The following is a 16,718-nucleotide window of genomic DNA, read 5'->3' as shown; positions in this document are numbered from 1 at the left end:
TTCAAATAGACCTAAAGTGTAATAAGAGTTGTAGTTTAAAGTATAAAATGTATATTTAAAAAGTTTTGAATACAAAGTGTAACCTGGAATATAGTTTGAATGACAAAGTGCAATTTTCTTTACAATTTTTAAGTAAAAATAAAAACGGTAGCAAGTAGGTAAAAAATCAGTTTTCCCGTTAAGCCGAGTCAGCCCTAAAATGGCCTAACTTTAAGTAATCAGTACACTACACGTCTTCTCAAACTTGCCAACGTTGCCATTCAAAAACCCTAATTTTTTTTTACAACGGCAATGAAATGAACCACACCACAAGTCACTCTTTCACGTCCTCCTCCACATCGAAACCCTAATTCTCCTTAAAAAAAAAAATCCCAATGCTCCTCCATTAGCGTTTTTCAATTTTCTTTCTCTTCTTCGCAAACCATGTCGCTCCCCGGCGCCGATCGCCGGGAAGTTCAAGGTCCTTCGCCGGTATCGGGAGGCGGAAATGGCGTTGCAGTGGCTTCCGACTTGAACCGCTTGGCGATTGTGGCGTCGAACCAGAGCACGAGCCAGAGGCTAAGGTTGAATCCGAACAAGGACCACAAGCCCGATAGCTACGAGGACTTGCAATTGGATTTCAGTCCCTCAATCTTCAGCTCGTTGGAGCGGTACTTGCCTCCTACGATGCTAGCCTTGCCTCGAGACGATAAGGTCAAGTTCATGAAGGACATTCTGCTCAAGTACTTGCCTCATGGAGAGCGAAACAGAGTATGTTTATGTGTTTACGTTTTTTCTCTCTCTTTCTTCTTGTATTTCTCTGTGGTTTGTATGGAAGAGAAAGGAAATTTCAGTTCACTCTAATCTAGGGTTTTGTAACGGGCAAGTGTTTTGTACGTGAAATGACTGAAATGCCCTTACGTTCTTCAATTGGTGATTACTGAGTGAGAAATGTTACACTGGTTTGTGAGTGAGCTGTGGCATTTTTTGCATTGTAATCTTTTGAGAGAGGTTTACAATTGGGATAGATATATGAATGTTCAATGCTCGGTTATGATTGATGATGATGCATCACTTGAATTTTAAAGTGGTTGTAATGAATCTGGGAAGTTTGAGTTGAGCTAATTTTAGTATATCTGTTTCATGGTATTGAGAAAATTCAGTTGGTTTTGTTTTTTTGTTTTTTTTAATTTCTAATCAAGCAAAAAGGAAAAAAAGATTGGAGCTTTGTGTGCGTGTGTGGGGGAAGAGGTCGTTGTAATTACCTGGTGTGTGTGAGAAGGGGGGGAACTACACACATCCGAGGGAATAATTAGGTGGTCAAAAAGCTCTCGACATTCACATTAGAAAATAGGAAAAAGTGTTTTTATTATTATTATATATTTTTAAATGAAGTCATTCTTGCTAATGGATCTTTGGGCAGTAGTAGACAGACTGCCATGCAGTATTTAATTGGTGCTGCTGTTTATTTAGGAAAAAGTTTACTTCCCAAATTGGTTTGGAGGAATTTTCCTCCAACCAACTATGTGGTGATTCATAAAACTATTCATTTGTGTTTTTAGTCACATGACCTATTTATCCAGTCATGTGACTTGTTTGAATAATACAGGTGGACGGTTTAATGATTTGCCACATACTGGGTTGGGGGAGATTCCTCCAAACTGGTTTGATGGAAAACTTTGTCCTTTCATTTATATCAATGAGGTCATGGTGACATATATCAGTTTTAGATAAATGCAAATCTTGGTAAAATAATTCCAAGCTATTTTTCCTTGGGAAAGAAAATTTATGCTTTGGATTCAGGCTTTTAAAAATTTCTCTTGGTGAAGTGCAAAAAGTTTGTAAAGCAACTTTCACATTGTATACTGGACATTGAAAGCATTGTAATTCATATGATTTGTGAATTTACTTAATTTTTGATTAACTCATTTCCTGAGACTTATTCCCCCTTCCCAAAAAAAGAGGACAAGATCTTTACTTGAATAGATCACCTTAATCATCAGAAAAAGCTTTATTATGGTTTTTCTTTTGCCATGACCAGGTTCAGAAACATAGGGAATACAGGCAGAAGATAATTTCAAATTATCAGGTATCAAGCATAATTCTTATTTACGTATTTGTTTATTTGTTTTGTGACTTAATGTTAACTCTCAATTGGTTGGTCTAGTTTTAAGAATAATTGGGAGTGTGAGGTTTATGATTTTTTTTTTTTTTTTATATTGAAATTTTGTGCTACAGAATATATGTATGAGTGTTTGACAGTGTTCACTTGTTATAGTTTCCTAATAAATACTTTCTGTAGAATAGAAGAACCAATTATATTCTTTAGCATTTATACATATTGGGTTATTGCTCTCACAGGTGTATATGGCTTTCCAAAGAATGAATGTTGGATTTTTTATCTTTAAATTTGCTGAAGTAAAATGACAATTTGGTGCAAAATCTTCCTTGCTCTCCAATTATTGTCCTTTTGAAGGAATGGAGACTTACTATCGCTAACTGTACTTATGCAGCCTTTACATAGAGAGATATACACAATGCACCCTCAAACGTTCTTTGTTCCATCATTTCTGAAAGCAATCAATGATAATTCAGAGGAAAGCTTTAGAAGTATAATGTCTGAACCCTCACCCGGGGTGTTTACGTTTGAAATGATTCAGCCACGCTTCTGTGAATTATTGTTATCTGAGGTATTTTCTATCATTTTCTTGGTCATCTGCTGTGGTATATCTTACCTATTCTAATTTATATATATATATATATATATTTATTTTTTAAAACTCTTTAGTGTTGTGTTTTGATTACCTAGGTGGAGAATTTTGAAAAGTGGGTTAATGAAGCAAAATTCCGAATCATGCGACCAAATACAATGAATAAGTATGGTGCTGTTCTAGATGATTTTGGTCTTGAAACCATGCTTGACAAGCTTATGGAGGGGTATATCCGTCCTATATCTAAAGGTGATGAACGCTTGCTCATAGTGAAGATGCCAATTTCATTAATTCACTGGATGACCAGTAAAGCTGTGGCTAACTTTTTATTTATTTATTATACTTGATGAATGCAGTGTTCTTTCAAGAAGTTGGTGGATCAACTTTGGATTCTCATCATGGATTTGTTGTTGAATATGGTAAAGATAGGGATGTTGACTTGGGTAGGTGCTATGCTGATGCATTTCTTTGACATTAATGCTTCTGCAGATGTATATTTATGTTACCAGTTTTTATACCCTCAAGCAATATGTGTAATAGCTTATAGGACCATAATACTAGAGTCTTTAAGCACAGCTTCAGCAAGGATATGCTAGTGTCATACAGCTTTCTTTAATGTTTAATAATGAGATTTCAAACTCTGTGCTGATGTTGGTTGTGCACGAATCATCCATGTAAAGAATTTCAACATACTTTTAAAATGTCAATTGAACAATGCTAGAATAGTATGTATCCAATAGCATTGAAGCACTTCTTTTCCTTGATTTCATTTTTTGTTGAAACAAATGGAATCTAAATATAAATAATGTCACATTTGTAGGCTTTCATGTTGATGACTCAGAAGTAACTTTGAATGTGTGCTTGGGTAAGCAATTTTCTGGGGGAGAATTGTTTTTTCGGGGCACCCGATGTGATAAGCATGTAAACACTGGAAGTCAATCAGAGGTATGTTAGTCTTTAAGATGGATTAATATCAATTGAATTTCTTGTGAGGCAGAGCTAACTCCCTAGTTTGTTAATTTATCAATTTTAGGGCAAAAGCTTCTCTCTCCCTCTGTTATAACCATGAATCTTATTATTAAGATACATATTGGATTTGGGTCATATAAACATTGTGCCAATAGTCAACATCCCAACAATATTCTTTTCAAAATTTTTTTTTTTTTGATAGATAACGAAAAATTTTATAAGAAAAGTAGCCAACCCGAGTACATTGGTGTGGGGGCAAAAATCAAGAATCAAAATTACAATGATCAAATAAAACAGGAATGGAAAAACAAGTAAAATGCGATAAAGCCCCACACTCCAAGCAAGGAGAGTGTGACAAAAAAAAGATTTAATCTTTAGCAAGGAGCGTTCACATCCCTCAAAACATCTAGCATTCCTTTCACTCCAACTGCACCACATCAAACAATGCGGCACTAGTCTCCAAAGGCCTATATTGTGGTGATGCCCAAACTTACCTTGCCAAGATTCAAACACCTCAATTACCTTATGTGGCATAACCCAGTGAATTCCAAACAAACAAAACACCAAAGACCACAACTCAAAAGCTATGGGGCAATGAAGAAGAAGATGATCCACCGACTCCCCACACCTCTTACACATATAACACCAATCAAGAACAATAATACGCCTTTTGCGAAGGTTATCTGTTGTAAGAATTTTACCTAAGGAAGCAGACCATGAGAAAAAAACTACCCTTGGAGGAACCTTCGATTGCCACACAATTCTCCAAGGGAAAGAAGTAAAAGATTAGGAGGGTAGAAAGAAAAATAAAATCCTTTAACCTCAAAACCTCTACTCCTAGCTGGTTTCCAACAAACTTTGTCAGGGCCAACCCCCTTCACAGTCGTAGAGTAGACAATGCCCACAAATTGATCAAAAGATTCTTGCTCCCAATCCTGAGGTGCACGACGAAATCTAACATCCCAATGAATCCTCCCACCAGGCCAACCCATCACCTTTGCCACCAAAGCATCTCTTGCCCTACTAAGACAGTAAAGTTTTGGAAAAGCCTCTTTGAGGGTACAATTCCCACACCACACATGCTTCCAAAACTTCACTCTAATACCATCCCCCACCTCAAACCGTAGGAGTTTAGAAAAGATCAACCAGCCACTTCTAATATACCTCCGAAGGCTAACACCAAACACACTTGTCACATTTTTCGTGCTCCAACCACCCCAACCACCCCAAACATTCCCATATTTCGCCTCTATAACCTTCCTCCATAAAGCATCTGTCTCTATACCATACCTCCATAACCACTTGCCTAACAAGGTAGAGTTAAAACTTCTCAATCGTCTTATACCGAGCCCCCCAACCTGCACAGGCCTACAAACCTTAGCCCATTTCACCAGGTGTAATTTAGAATCACCACTAATACCACTCCAAAGAAAATCTCTTTGTAGTTTCTCTATGCGATTAGCCACCTTCTCAAGAATAGGAAGAATGGAAAGAAAATAAGTAAGTAAGGAGGATAGAGTACTTTTAATAAGAGTTATCCTACCCCCTTTAGATAAATAAAGCCTCTTCCAACCTGCTAGTCTCTGCTCCATCTTCTCTAAAATAGGATTCTATACTGAGAGCTCCTTGAATTTTGCACCTAAAGGAAGGCCCAAATATTTCAAATGAAGGGAATAATGCCTACACCCTAATAATCCCACCATATCATCCAGATTGTGCACGTCTCCAACTAGAACCAACTCTGATTTCCCCAAATTAATTCTTAAACCTGAAACCTCCTCAAATCTAGTCAGAATCTCCCTCAAAGTAACTAACTGATTAGGGTCAGCATCACAGAAAATAAGGGTGTCATCTGCGAATAAGAGGTGAGTCACCATCATCGAAATACCAGCCGTATTGCCTACATAAAATTCCGACAATTGTCCAGTATTTGCAGCCACATCCAACATACGGCTCAAAGCCTCCATTACAACATCAAATAGCAATGGGGATAAAGGATCCCCTTGCCGAATCCGCCTAGAGCTGCCAAAGAAATCCGAAGGACTACCATTAAGCAGAATGGAAAATTTAATTGTAGAAATGCAACACATTATCCATTTTCTCCACTTCTCTGAAAACCCACACCGCTGGAGCATATACATTAGAAAACCCCAATTCACATGGTTATACGCCTTCTCCACATCCAAGTTTACACAACACCCCTGGAATCCCTGTCTTTAGTCTACTATCAATACATTCAGCAGCAATAAGGATGGAATCCAAAATTTGTTGACCTTTCACGAAAGCATTCTGCGAATCTGAAATAAGCCCTTGAAATAAGCATTCTTTTCAAGTTATTTTTTTGTAAATATGTTGCTTTTAGCTGTAGATTTTCTTTGTCACTTGTTTTCTAATGTATAATTTACTGAAATCCTTGAATTCTGGTGTGGATAATGAATGAAGTTATTGGCACATATTTAGCAGGTGCTACGACATTAAATGGGAATTAAATTGTTGATTTTTTTTAAAAAAATATTTAAATGTATCAGCCACTCAGCCAAATTGAAGAAATAGGCAACTACCTTGCGGCTGTACTAACTCTGATGCTATTTATCTATAAATGTTGGTTTTTACTAAATTCCTTGAATTCTAGTCTGGATGATGTATAGTTATTGGCATGATAACAGGTGCTTCAATGTTGAATGGAAATGAGATTGTTGATTGCTTTTTGTGGTTTTGTATCATCCACTCAGCCAAATTGAAGAAATAGGCAGCTACCTTACCTTGCGTCAATTCTAACTCAGATGCCTTTGTTTATAAATGTTGGTTATATTCATATGTTATTTCTACCTAATGCCTCAATACGTTAATGCAATTCTAGATTTTATAGAAGTAAAAATAAAATAAAAGTGCTTTAAAGCAATTAAACCCTTTTGTTGTAATCAAGAACAGAATGGAAAGGGAAGAAAGTAAGGGATAATGTGCCTTTTTTTTTTTTTTTTCCTAGTTCCCTAGTAATCATGAGTAGAGTCCAGTCAATTTTAATAAGCGTGGTTGTTCCGTTTCCAAGTTTGTGGTGTCATGATTTTCAAGGTGAACCCATTTCTATGGATGGAGTTATACACCACCTTTTCAGGTAGTTGGTGCAAGACATCTTAGAGCTCTCAAACTTAGGGCATGTTCGGTATGCAGTAATAGATCCCATAATGGAATGGTTATTCATGTGTAATAACTATTTGGTTATTTGGTTGCATCGTTATTGAAGTGGATAATTATTCTTTGTAATAGCTATTCTTTAAATTGAGGTATAGCTATTCCTCTCTTAAGGGGCTGTAATAGTCATTCCTTAGTAGGTATATCAACTTTTGAAATTAGTATATTTCCAAAAATACAAATTTTCCATATGTAACAACTAATTTTACAATCAAATGTATGAATAGGAATAGTTATTCGATTACAGCATCTATTTTTTCCATTAATAAAGATTACTATTCCTATTGTAATTTTCATTTAGTGTACCAAACTTGCCCTTAATTGATGGAAGATAGCCCTGTCATTTGTCAAGTTTTAAAAAAAGGATACCTTTAATAAGCTTAGAGTTGCTAGCAATATAATCTGATTTAAGAATAGAATATAATGGTTTTGGGGGTGAAGACAATGGTTGTTTAATATATAAAGAGATAATAAAAAGAAGGGGAAGGGGAGAGAGTTAAGGGAATTGAAAGAATAAGGCAAGTCTTCTTAATTAGATTCTTGTGTATCTTATGAAAAGGGAAGCACTATTGGAGCCATGTTATTGAGGTAAAATATGGGGAAGAGTGAATCTTAAATATCGTAAAGTGGCTCATTCTTTGAAGATGTACTTGGGAAGGTTAAAAGAGTTTTTCAGGCTGTGTGCTTTAGATGTTTGGGATTCACCGGGACATGCCGGAGTCTATTGCGTTTATTGTTCTGTTGGAGAAATTGGTTTGGGAAACATGGCTCGGATGTTTGGAACTTGGGGCTGAGTTATCTGATGTTGGATTGTTTGGAATGAACATTGGTCCTAGTTTTAGGGTTCAATTCAATGTTCATTCATTTTTGAGTTCCTAGTTTCTCTTAGACTTTCTACTTGATGTTTATGTATTTTTTTGATCCTTAGTGCATCACGAACAAAGTTATTTCCTCTATTAATAAAATTGCATTAACAAAAAAAGGTTTTTTTAGTTGATGTTAAAAAGGTGCATTTTTGGCATGGTATGGTGTGTGGATACTATCCCTAAAGAATTATTTACTGATTTATTTGTGACTCATGTGGATCAAGATGCCTTTGTACATTCTTGTTTGGATTTTGCAGAGATGGGGTATCCATTTTTGGAATCTTAGATTTTGTAATGCCTTTCATGATTGGTCACTCAAGTTGGTTGAATTTTTTTTTTTTTTTTGGGGGGGGGGGGGGTTTGGTTCTATTGATCACTTGTTACTTCATTCCATGGTTTCTAGCGACCTTTGGAGTTTGGTCTTTTTTTTTTGCAATATATAGGTTTAATGGGTGCTGCCAAGGATGGTTGTTGGGTGTTTCTTTATCTTTTGTTGGCAAGGAATGTTTGGAAGACCTAAAAAACAGTACAATTTGGAGTGCAGCCCCTTTGCCTTATATTAATGGTTTAGGTTTAGAAATGCATTTACCTTTAATGGCATTGAGTTATCTACTCTTTCGTTGATTTTTATTTTATTTTATTTTGTTTTGTTTTTATTTTTTGCATAAATTTTAGAGTGGTCTAATGAGCTTGGCAATGTAGAGTGTCCGTTTTTTTGTAGCTTTCTTGGTAAAATTCAATTTTAATACTTATGGGGATTCCATTGTGTGAAACCTGTATACTTAGGTTCATCCTCTTATCAATAAAATTTCAAAAAGTGTTACCCTCTTTCTGAGTTTATGTTTTCTCTTAGAATAGCCTCTTGATTTATTTTTCTTTGTTGTTTGTTATGTTATCCTGTGTTCATCATCATGCACAACTTGTATTTTTCCTTTCTCTTTTCATAATAATATTACTCTGATTATCTAATTAAAAAAAAATCAATAAAATTTCAAAAAGTGTATGTGACACTTCAGTTCAAGCAGCTGCAATTTCCTTCTAAATTTTTCCCTGAAAAATGAAGAGTACTGTCAGTAAGTAGGAGATGTTAAGGTCATTTAGTGATGAAATAGTGGAAAAAGGTTGCAAATGGGCCTTGTAATTTGCTTCCCCCCCCCCCAACACAGTTTGTCAGGTCTCAGCTTGAAAGGTATTTGTAGTTGGCAAAGGGTAATCCATGGCAATAGAACTTGGCAGGTCCACAAGCTTCTCCTTGTGCTTGTTGCAGTGCCTTTGGATGGGAAGGAATGGCTACATTTTTAATGGGGTTGAATGTTCTAATTCTCAATCTTAAAGCAGCTTTTCTTTGCACTTTGGATGCTTTGATAACTTAACTCTCTTGATTGATTCTTTATTTTAGTTTTCCTTGCTTTCTTTTTTCTAATCCAGTTCTCTTGGGTATGCTTCGTGTACTTGCGCATCAACCCCATTGGCCTTTTCTCTTCTATATTAGATAGTGTCGAAAGATATCTTCTAGAAGTTAGAATCCTCGTCTTGCAAAATTATAAAAATGCCTTCTACCAAATTACGTTTATCTTCTCAAAATTGTAGCAGTTAATGATCAAGCTGATTTTATTGCACACACTTAAGTGCTTCTGTATCATGTTGCCACCTCAGAATTTTTATCAGCCATTTAAAAAGCTAGGAAGCACAGACGCTTCATTTGGGTGGCATACCCATGCTTTCTAGGTAAGGGCTAATAAAGGCTAATTTTTCAAAAAATGCTGTCGCTGTGTCATACCCGTATCTGTACCTGTTTCCGTACCGGTGCTTCTTAGTTAAAAAGCCCCTAGTCCTTGAGCCTGCCTCAACCCTTTTAAAAAACCCAGCCAGGCCTTTCAGCCTGCCCAACCCCACGCAAGCCCAATTCCCTCATAAACCCAACCTGGTCGGCCCTCATCAAACCCCAAACAGGATCCAAGCCTAGCTTAGCTTAGCTCATTGCCAGTTCACTTCATAACCTCATTACGTTGGCAGTCCAAGACCTGCAATCCATCTAGTGTTGCCATAAACTACACTTGAGGGGGTTGAGTTTCTCCCACCTATGAGAGTTGTTGCAGACACTAGATATGCCTGTTGACTGATTGTTGCTGATTGATTCTGTCGGACCTGATTGATCATAACTAATGCTAATCGATGCTGGTGGATGCTGAGACTTTTTTAGGATTTAATTTTATCACTTTTATTTTGTATTTAATGTAAGTGATAATGGTTATATCCTTTCCTTACTTGGTTATGAAGCTATTTCATTTCCTTTTAAAGGCCCTAGAATTCACTATAAATACACCAAAAAAAAAAAAAATTTATGGTCAATCTAGTATTGCAAAGAAATCCAAGAATTTATGGGGCACTAGCATGATTAAAAAAAGGTTGAAAAGATTGTAGATGGTTGGTCATGGATTAATACATTTTGGCTGGAATTTTTCTTCCAGCACTTAGTGCTGATATTTGGATTTCAATCCTTCGCTCCATGTTTTGCACTGACTCTGGACAATTCTAGGTTCCAACTCCCATGTTCTTCCTTCTGTTTTTTTTTTTTTTTTCCTTTAACCATTTGGTGTTGACTCATAGGTTCTACCCTTTTTGTTTTTATTTTTTTTCCTGCATTAATTTTTGTTCATTGTTCTGCACCAATGATTCTCAAGGACCTGGAACAATATTTGAACTAAATTGCATTTCAATGTAAACGTGAACAGAATGAATTAATCTAAATTTTTTGACATTTAAACTTTATTCATCTTTTAAGATTTTTTCAATGATTGGGTTTTTTCCTGAGATCCTTAATTTTGCAAATCCAACTTGGAGTGTTGGATGTTGAACTTTGTTTTCAAAAGCAGCTTTTAGGTGCAGTCACAAAGGTATAAGATAAACATGTAGTCTGCAGTGTCCAAAAGGTTTGCATGTCTTTTTTTATTTCTATTAATGCATCAGTCTTAAGTCCTACCAAGGATGAACATGCAGCACTAGTCTCAATTTGCCCTCCGTCTTGTGGAGATCTACGGGGTATCCCTTTCAATAATGCCTTGGGTTCTGAAAATCTTTAGCATACTTGGCTGTGATGTTCTTGTTCCAGTCTTGTACATTTTATGCGGTCCAGGTTTCTCTTTATTTTTCATTCTTTGAAACAAACTTTGGATAATAGATGATAAGTATTATATGAACAATTTAAATAATATAATATATTTTGACTTGGTACTCATTACTAAGAATTAGATATTGTAGCTTATGAAACATATAAATCAAGGCTTTGAAGAGACGACAACTATGAAAGGAGTTGGAAACTTCTCATGAATTCTCATGATGATGATAGAACTACTGTCAATTGTCATTACTAGCATCAAAATCAAATAAACAAACATAGCAACATCACTTAGAATTGTCTTCTATGCTAAAAGGGATGATATCATCGTTGCACTTTTTTGGAATTTGTAATATAACCTCCATGTTGTTCTGCACCATGTGGTCTCCTGGTGTAAACACACCTTAAACTCAGTTTGCAATGTCCTGGCAAAATGTATTGGCAACAATAAATTCCTGGGAAGAGTTTTAGGTAAACAAGAAACTTCAATGTAGCAACAGGGAATTTGTGTTCAAGTACATTACTATCTGTTTGTATCGCATTGAATTCTTGTACCTTTTCATCAGTTATCGTGGCATCTCATATTTAAGTAATCGTGATTTGACATTGATAATCTTATACTTTTTATCTAGTGAATTTCTTTCATGTAGACTTTATTGTGTGATAAAAATTCTATATACAATTGCTTGTACAGTTTTCTGATGGAGTATATTATTCAAAAGCAGGAGATCTTCGATTATTCCCATGTCCCGGGGCGAGCTGTGCTTCATCGTGGTCGCCACCGCCATGGTGCTAGAGCCACAACATCTGGTCATCGTATCAAACTACTTCTGTGGTGCAGAAGGTTCTTCTACTATTTCTACATTTATAATCAGCTGTGCTCTTTTATGAAGTTCTTGTCAGTTCTAACTTCAGACTTATAGAAAAGTAAATCTACCTTCGAATCGTGTGTGTAGTGATCAATTGATCTTGATTAAAATATATTAGCATTTGAACACCAATTTTATTACTTTTGTTTGTTTGTTTGTTTTTTTATGTTACTTTGTTACATGATCATTTAGTGTTTTCTGAACTTTCTGTTCTCATTTGTGACTTGTGCTGAGCCAGGAACACAGGCTGCGATTGGTAATTCTATTGTATTTACATTTTGATTTTTGGCATAATGAATTTTGCTTAAAAATAGGTATTATGCTCAAACTTTTACTAAACCGTAACTGTGCTGAATGAAATCGTGTTTGGTTTAGAATTCACTTTTCCCATTTAATAATAATTTATGATTAGAATATTCCCCCAACATTTGACAACAATATTTCCTCAAAATTATTATTATTTTTATAAGTCATTTTCCCAATATTATTTTAAAAAAAAAAAAAAATTCAAGTTCTATGCAAAAAATTTGCATCACTAACAACCCAAATTTCCAAAGGCCACCTCCACTAGTGACCACGGCTGAAACCCATACATCCACCACCCAAATTTCCATACAAACAAAAAATCTAGGAAACTCATAAGACCACCCCCACCAGCAATCACGGCCAAAACCCTCAAATCCCCAACCCTAAAAAAATTCACCACTAATGACCAACCTAAACCCGTCCACCACCCAAACTGCGAAACAAAATTCATGAGAACCCATAAGACCACATGGCTAAAACCCAAAATCCACCACCCAAACTAGCAAACAAAAGTCATGCAAACTCATAAATCCAAAACCCTTAAAGTACCAATGACAATGGCTGAAACCTAGGAAGTACAAACAATTCATTTGGGATGTTGTACCTATGTCGGACATGAGACATGTTTGGGACACTTTTATGCACGTGTCCCAGCCATTTCTTTTTTTTTTGGAAAATTGTGGGACATAGGTGGGACACTTATCTCTTATTTATTTTTAGTTTCAATCTTGAACACTTATTTAGTAATATTTTATTTACTCTTTTGGATCTTATTCTTGGTTTGTATTCAAATTTCTAAACATCATTTATTAGTCAAGAATTCACTTTATTATCCAATATTGCTCTTACATTGATATATGATTAACATTTTATGAAAAAATAAATGCTTAACATTATTCTTGGAGTTTTGTTTTTACTTCTTTTTCTTGTTCTAATCTTTTTGTTATGCTTGATTATTGTAATTTATGAACTTGATGTACTTCTATCAAAAAAATTAATTAACTTACGAGAAGAGTGAAGACCATTATGTTTCTACATTTTACATCTGTAGGAGACATGCTAGACATGAAGGGGATTCTTAGAGACATTTTAAATTGTAGGAAAGGAGTTCATTTTCAGGATTCTTCTCTCTCTCTCTCCCTCTTTGTCCAAGTTCCTTATCCCAATTTTGGGAACTTTACCTAAAGTAGTGATCCTTCACCAAATAAGGCATCTGGTCTTCTCAGCATAACATGAAATATTAAAAATTTAATTTTGCACCAACTTATAAGAAAAAAAATTTCACCAAATATGATTTGATGCGTATATAATGAGCTCAAGTTTTTGTGGGTGGGACAGTGCTCATGTACAGTACCATTTTTCTATTAACTACATTCCTTTCTTGTAAACCTTTTTTTTTTTGGGGGTGGGTGTGGGGGGAGGATTTGGATAGCTAACATGGGGGGGGGGGGGGGGGGGGAGGATTTGGATAGCTAACATGCAATTGAAAAATATGAGAAAGTTGATGGATTGCACATGCAAGTTTATTTGGTTAAAGGAATATGGATGTACTTTAGAGTTCATGGGTGGGACAGTGCTCATGTACAGTACCATTTTTCTATTAACTACATTACTTTCTTGTATTTTTTTTTTTGGTTGGGGGAGTGGGGGGGAGGGGAGATTTGGATAGCTAACATGCAATTGACAAATATTATAAGTTGATGGATTGCACATGCAAGTTTATATTTGGTTAAAGGAATATGGATGTACTTTGGAGTTCATATGCGGTTGTCTCATTTATTGTGACTTTTGAGCTTCTTATTTCCTTAAGTGAGATAAAATCGTTATACAGTTGAACTATTTCCTGAAAATTACTTGAAAGTGCTTTAATGTTGCATACTTTGCCCTCTCTATTAAACTGATACTTGGCCTAACTTAATTGTGTGCACCTTTTTGCATGCAAATTTCTTTAGTACACTTTACTTTTCTGTTATGGAGTAAAAATATTAGAAGCTGCTGGAATCTTATTTCCTCTAGTTTTATCATTCTTTTTTTATAATCTGGAGTTTGTATTATCCCTACACAGTTCGGTCTTCAGAGAGATGAAGAAGTATCAAAAAGATTTCTCTAGCTGGTGTGGGGAATGCTTTCGTGAAAAGAAAGAAAGGCAACGCTTGTCAATTGCTGCCACCAAATCGGTAAAGTACATATGATTGCATTTTCTGTTATGCATTGTGTTTGGTGAACGAGCATTGGCGAAGCTATTAGGTGAGCATACACACTCACTAGGATGCTACTAAGTTCTATGACAATTAAAATTTAGGTTAATTTGCTTGGATTGGCAAACACTCAGGTAATTTCCTTAATAGGAGATTTCTTCACTGATGTCGAAAAAATCATCTATACAGTTGTCTGATCCCATTGAAACCTAAATGCAATAGAAGTCATAAGAGGAAGCCATTTTTTCCTGTCTTAGCACATGGCCTTAATATGGAGCTATACAAGTAATAAAGAACACCTAAGGGAATCCACCACCCTGACTAGAAGGTACGTGTTGAGGGAACCATACTACATCGGAGGCACATGGCTTCAGCTTTACGTCTACTTGGGATAGGTTAAAGAAAAGCTAAAATAGTGTGTCATCCTAACATTAATGGCATCATTCTCTCTCTCTTTATTTATTTATTTTATTTCATGATATGGAACCTCACCAAGGTAGGGCCTTTTGGACTCACCCTTGGGAAGTAAACCACGGATACATGACCCCACCGGCCAGAACAATGTATCAGGTAATTCAGGGAAACTCCTAGTGGTTATTAAAGTTTGAGGACACTGAGAAGATGTTGGTTGAGTTAAAAGATTTGTGCCAGCGTGGTCTTTTTTATTGGTCTCAATGCTAGGGTTTTACGGATTGTTCCTCTCTTCCTCTCTTATAGAGTTCATTTCTTCTCTTATAATAGCCTCTTGATTTATTTTCTATTTGTTTTCTGTTTTTACTTTTCTGTGTTCATCATCATGAACACCTTTTATTTTTCCTATCCTTTATTTCATCAATAATATTACTTTTATTACTGATTAAAAAAAAAAAAAAAAGTATCAAACCCAAGATGTTTGTGTCTACCGCTCATCCCAAGCCTCCAACCAATAGGGACGGCTGTTGGGATATTTTGAGAACTATTACCAATCCAGCCAAGTCCGTAACATTCAATCTGGATGCCTCTTCTCCTTTAATTTCTTAAGGCTCAGTTTGGATTGTGAAAGAAGCTAGTGGAAGGAAAGTTGCTGAATTGCTTCAAATCCAAGTTTATTTTCTGGACTTCATTCTTTCCGGAATCTGATTGGAGGATTATGTTTACTAGAATTATTAACTAGAAATGAGAAGGCAGGCCAGCTTGTTTAAAATAAGTGTAGTGGAAATTTTAGAGATTTGTGATTCAGGCTTGGAAGGAGAGGAAAGATCAACATGGAAGTTCCCCTACGGCCTTCCCTCCCCCCCTTGCTCTGTTTTTTACTTTGAAATTTGGGAAAATTTGACGAGCAATTTTTGAGCAAAGACAGGGAAGAATCTTTTTATATATAGTATAATAGAATAAATAAAGGCTTGTAACAACTGAATTGCCTGGTCATGTTTTTGAGGAGAGCTAGGGAGGGTTCAAGTCCTCCCTTCCCACTTGTTGAACAATTGAATATTAAAAAAAATAAAAAAGGCTGGTAGTTCCAGTGTCTTGGCCTTGTGGGATAACAAACCATAAAGCTTGCCAATGTGAGTGTTCCATGTGTATTTTATATGAAATACCTGGAGATGCTTGAATAAAGTATCAAATGGATATTTATTTGAGTTGATTTTTCTGCAGGAGTTGCTGAGGAAGGAAGGTGAATCCACAACATGAGCTGCTGCAATTGTAATTTTTGCTGTTGGTTGTAACATTATGTAGTTCTAATTCTAGTTTAGATACCATAGCATTAATGTGCAGTTGGGTCTGCCTTTTTTATTTTGTTTTTCATCTAAGGGGTGTTTGTACAAATTATGTGAATGAAATGAAATTTCTATGTAGGAAGCATGCAAGAAACTTTTGTAAAAATCTCAAGTGTTAATCTGAATCCCTTGAGGTCCAAATATTGTATTTAGATGAATCTAGGGTAGGGTGTTTCAAACCACAGTATCGTAGTCAATAATAATCAACTCATTATTGATAATTGTCTGTCATCTGGTGTTATATTTTAATTATTAGGATTTAATTTAAATGGATCTTTCTTTCCAAGCTCCTCCACTTGTTGCATTCCCTTATTGCTTGGGTGTTGCGGTCTTTTGCATTAACGGTTTTTGGATTTCTTTGGGTTATGCTAGATTAGGTAATGAAGAGGTGTTTGGGCGTTACCATAACAGGGTTGTGTGGCAAACACATTGCATTAGGGCTGTAATCAATCGGTTTCGGTTGGTGTGAAGGCTCCATGTTTCCTTGAATCGATACCCTTGGTTTTGCCAAATTCAAAATCGATACCAACTGAGACAAAAATGAAACCGCAAGACATTGAGCCAAGAAAACAACAGTCAGTGAGGTCAGTTTTTTTGGTTTCCTTATCTCATCTATTTCTAAGAAAGCAAACAAAGGAAAAAAAAGAAGAAAAAAGAAATTGATCTAGAGAAAAGAAACAAAGAACAAACTCAAAATATAAACCCAGCAAACTAAATCCAAGCAAAAAGAGAGGTAGCGCTTCTTCTGATCTC

At 35.7% G+C, this 16,718-nt stretch overlaps 1 protein-coding gene across 2 annotated transcripts; it reads left to right on the top strand.

Annotated features, from left to right (window-relative positions):
- Positions 1–218: 218 nt before the first annotated feature.
- On the top strand, positions 219–16,186 carry LOC111987273 (2-oxoglutarate and iron-dependent oxygenase domain-containing protein CP2). 2 transcript variants are annotated; one of them, XM_065777197.1, is made up of 9 exons: positions 219–750; positions 2,021–2,068; positions 2,493–2,669; positions 2,789–2,939; positions 3,047–3,133; positions 3,511–3,635; positions 11,558–11,679; positions 14,076–14,187; positions 15,844–16,186. In XM_065777197.1, the coding sequence occupies exons 1-9, from the start codon at positions 424–426 to the stop codon at positions 15,877–15,879; spliced, it is 1,185 nt and encodes a 394-aa protein (XP_065633269.1). In that variant the 5' UTR covers positions 219–423; the 3' UTR covers positions 15,880–16,186. The 2 variants fall into 2 exon arrangements, with proteins under 2 accessions (XP_065633269.1, XP_023874772.2); XM_024019004.2 differs by having other exon boundaries at positions 220–750; positions 11,561–11,679.
- Positions 16,187–16,718: the final 532 nt, after the last annotated feature.

The sequence above is a fragment of the Quercus suber genome, unplaced genomic scaffold (assembly GCF_002906115.3).
Source record: "Quercus suber isolate HL8 unplaced genomic scaffold, Cork oak 2.0 scaffold_150, whole genome shotgun sequence".
Classification (NCBI taxonomy): Eukaryota; Viridiplantae; Streptophyta; class Magnoliopsida; order Fagales; family Fagaceae; genus Quercus; species Quercus suber.
This window is presented reverse-complemented; position numbering and strand designations above follow the sequence as displayed.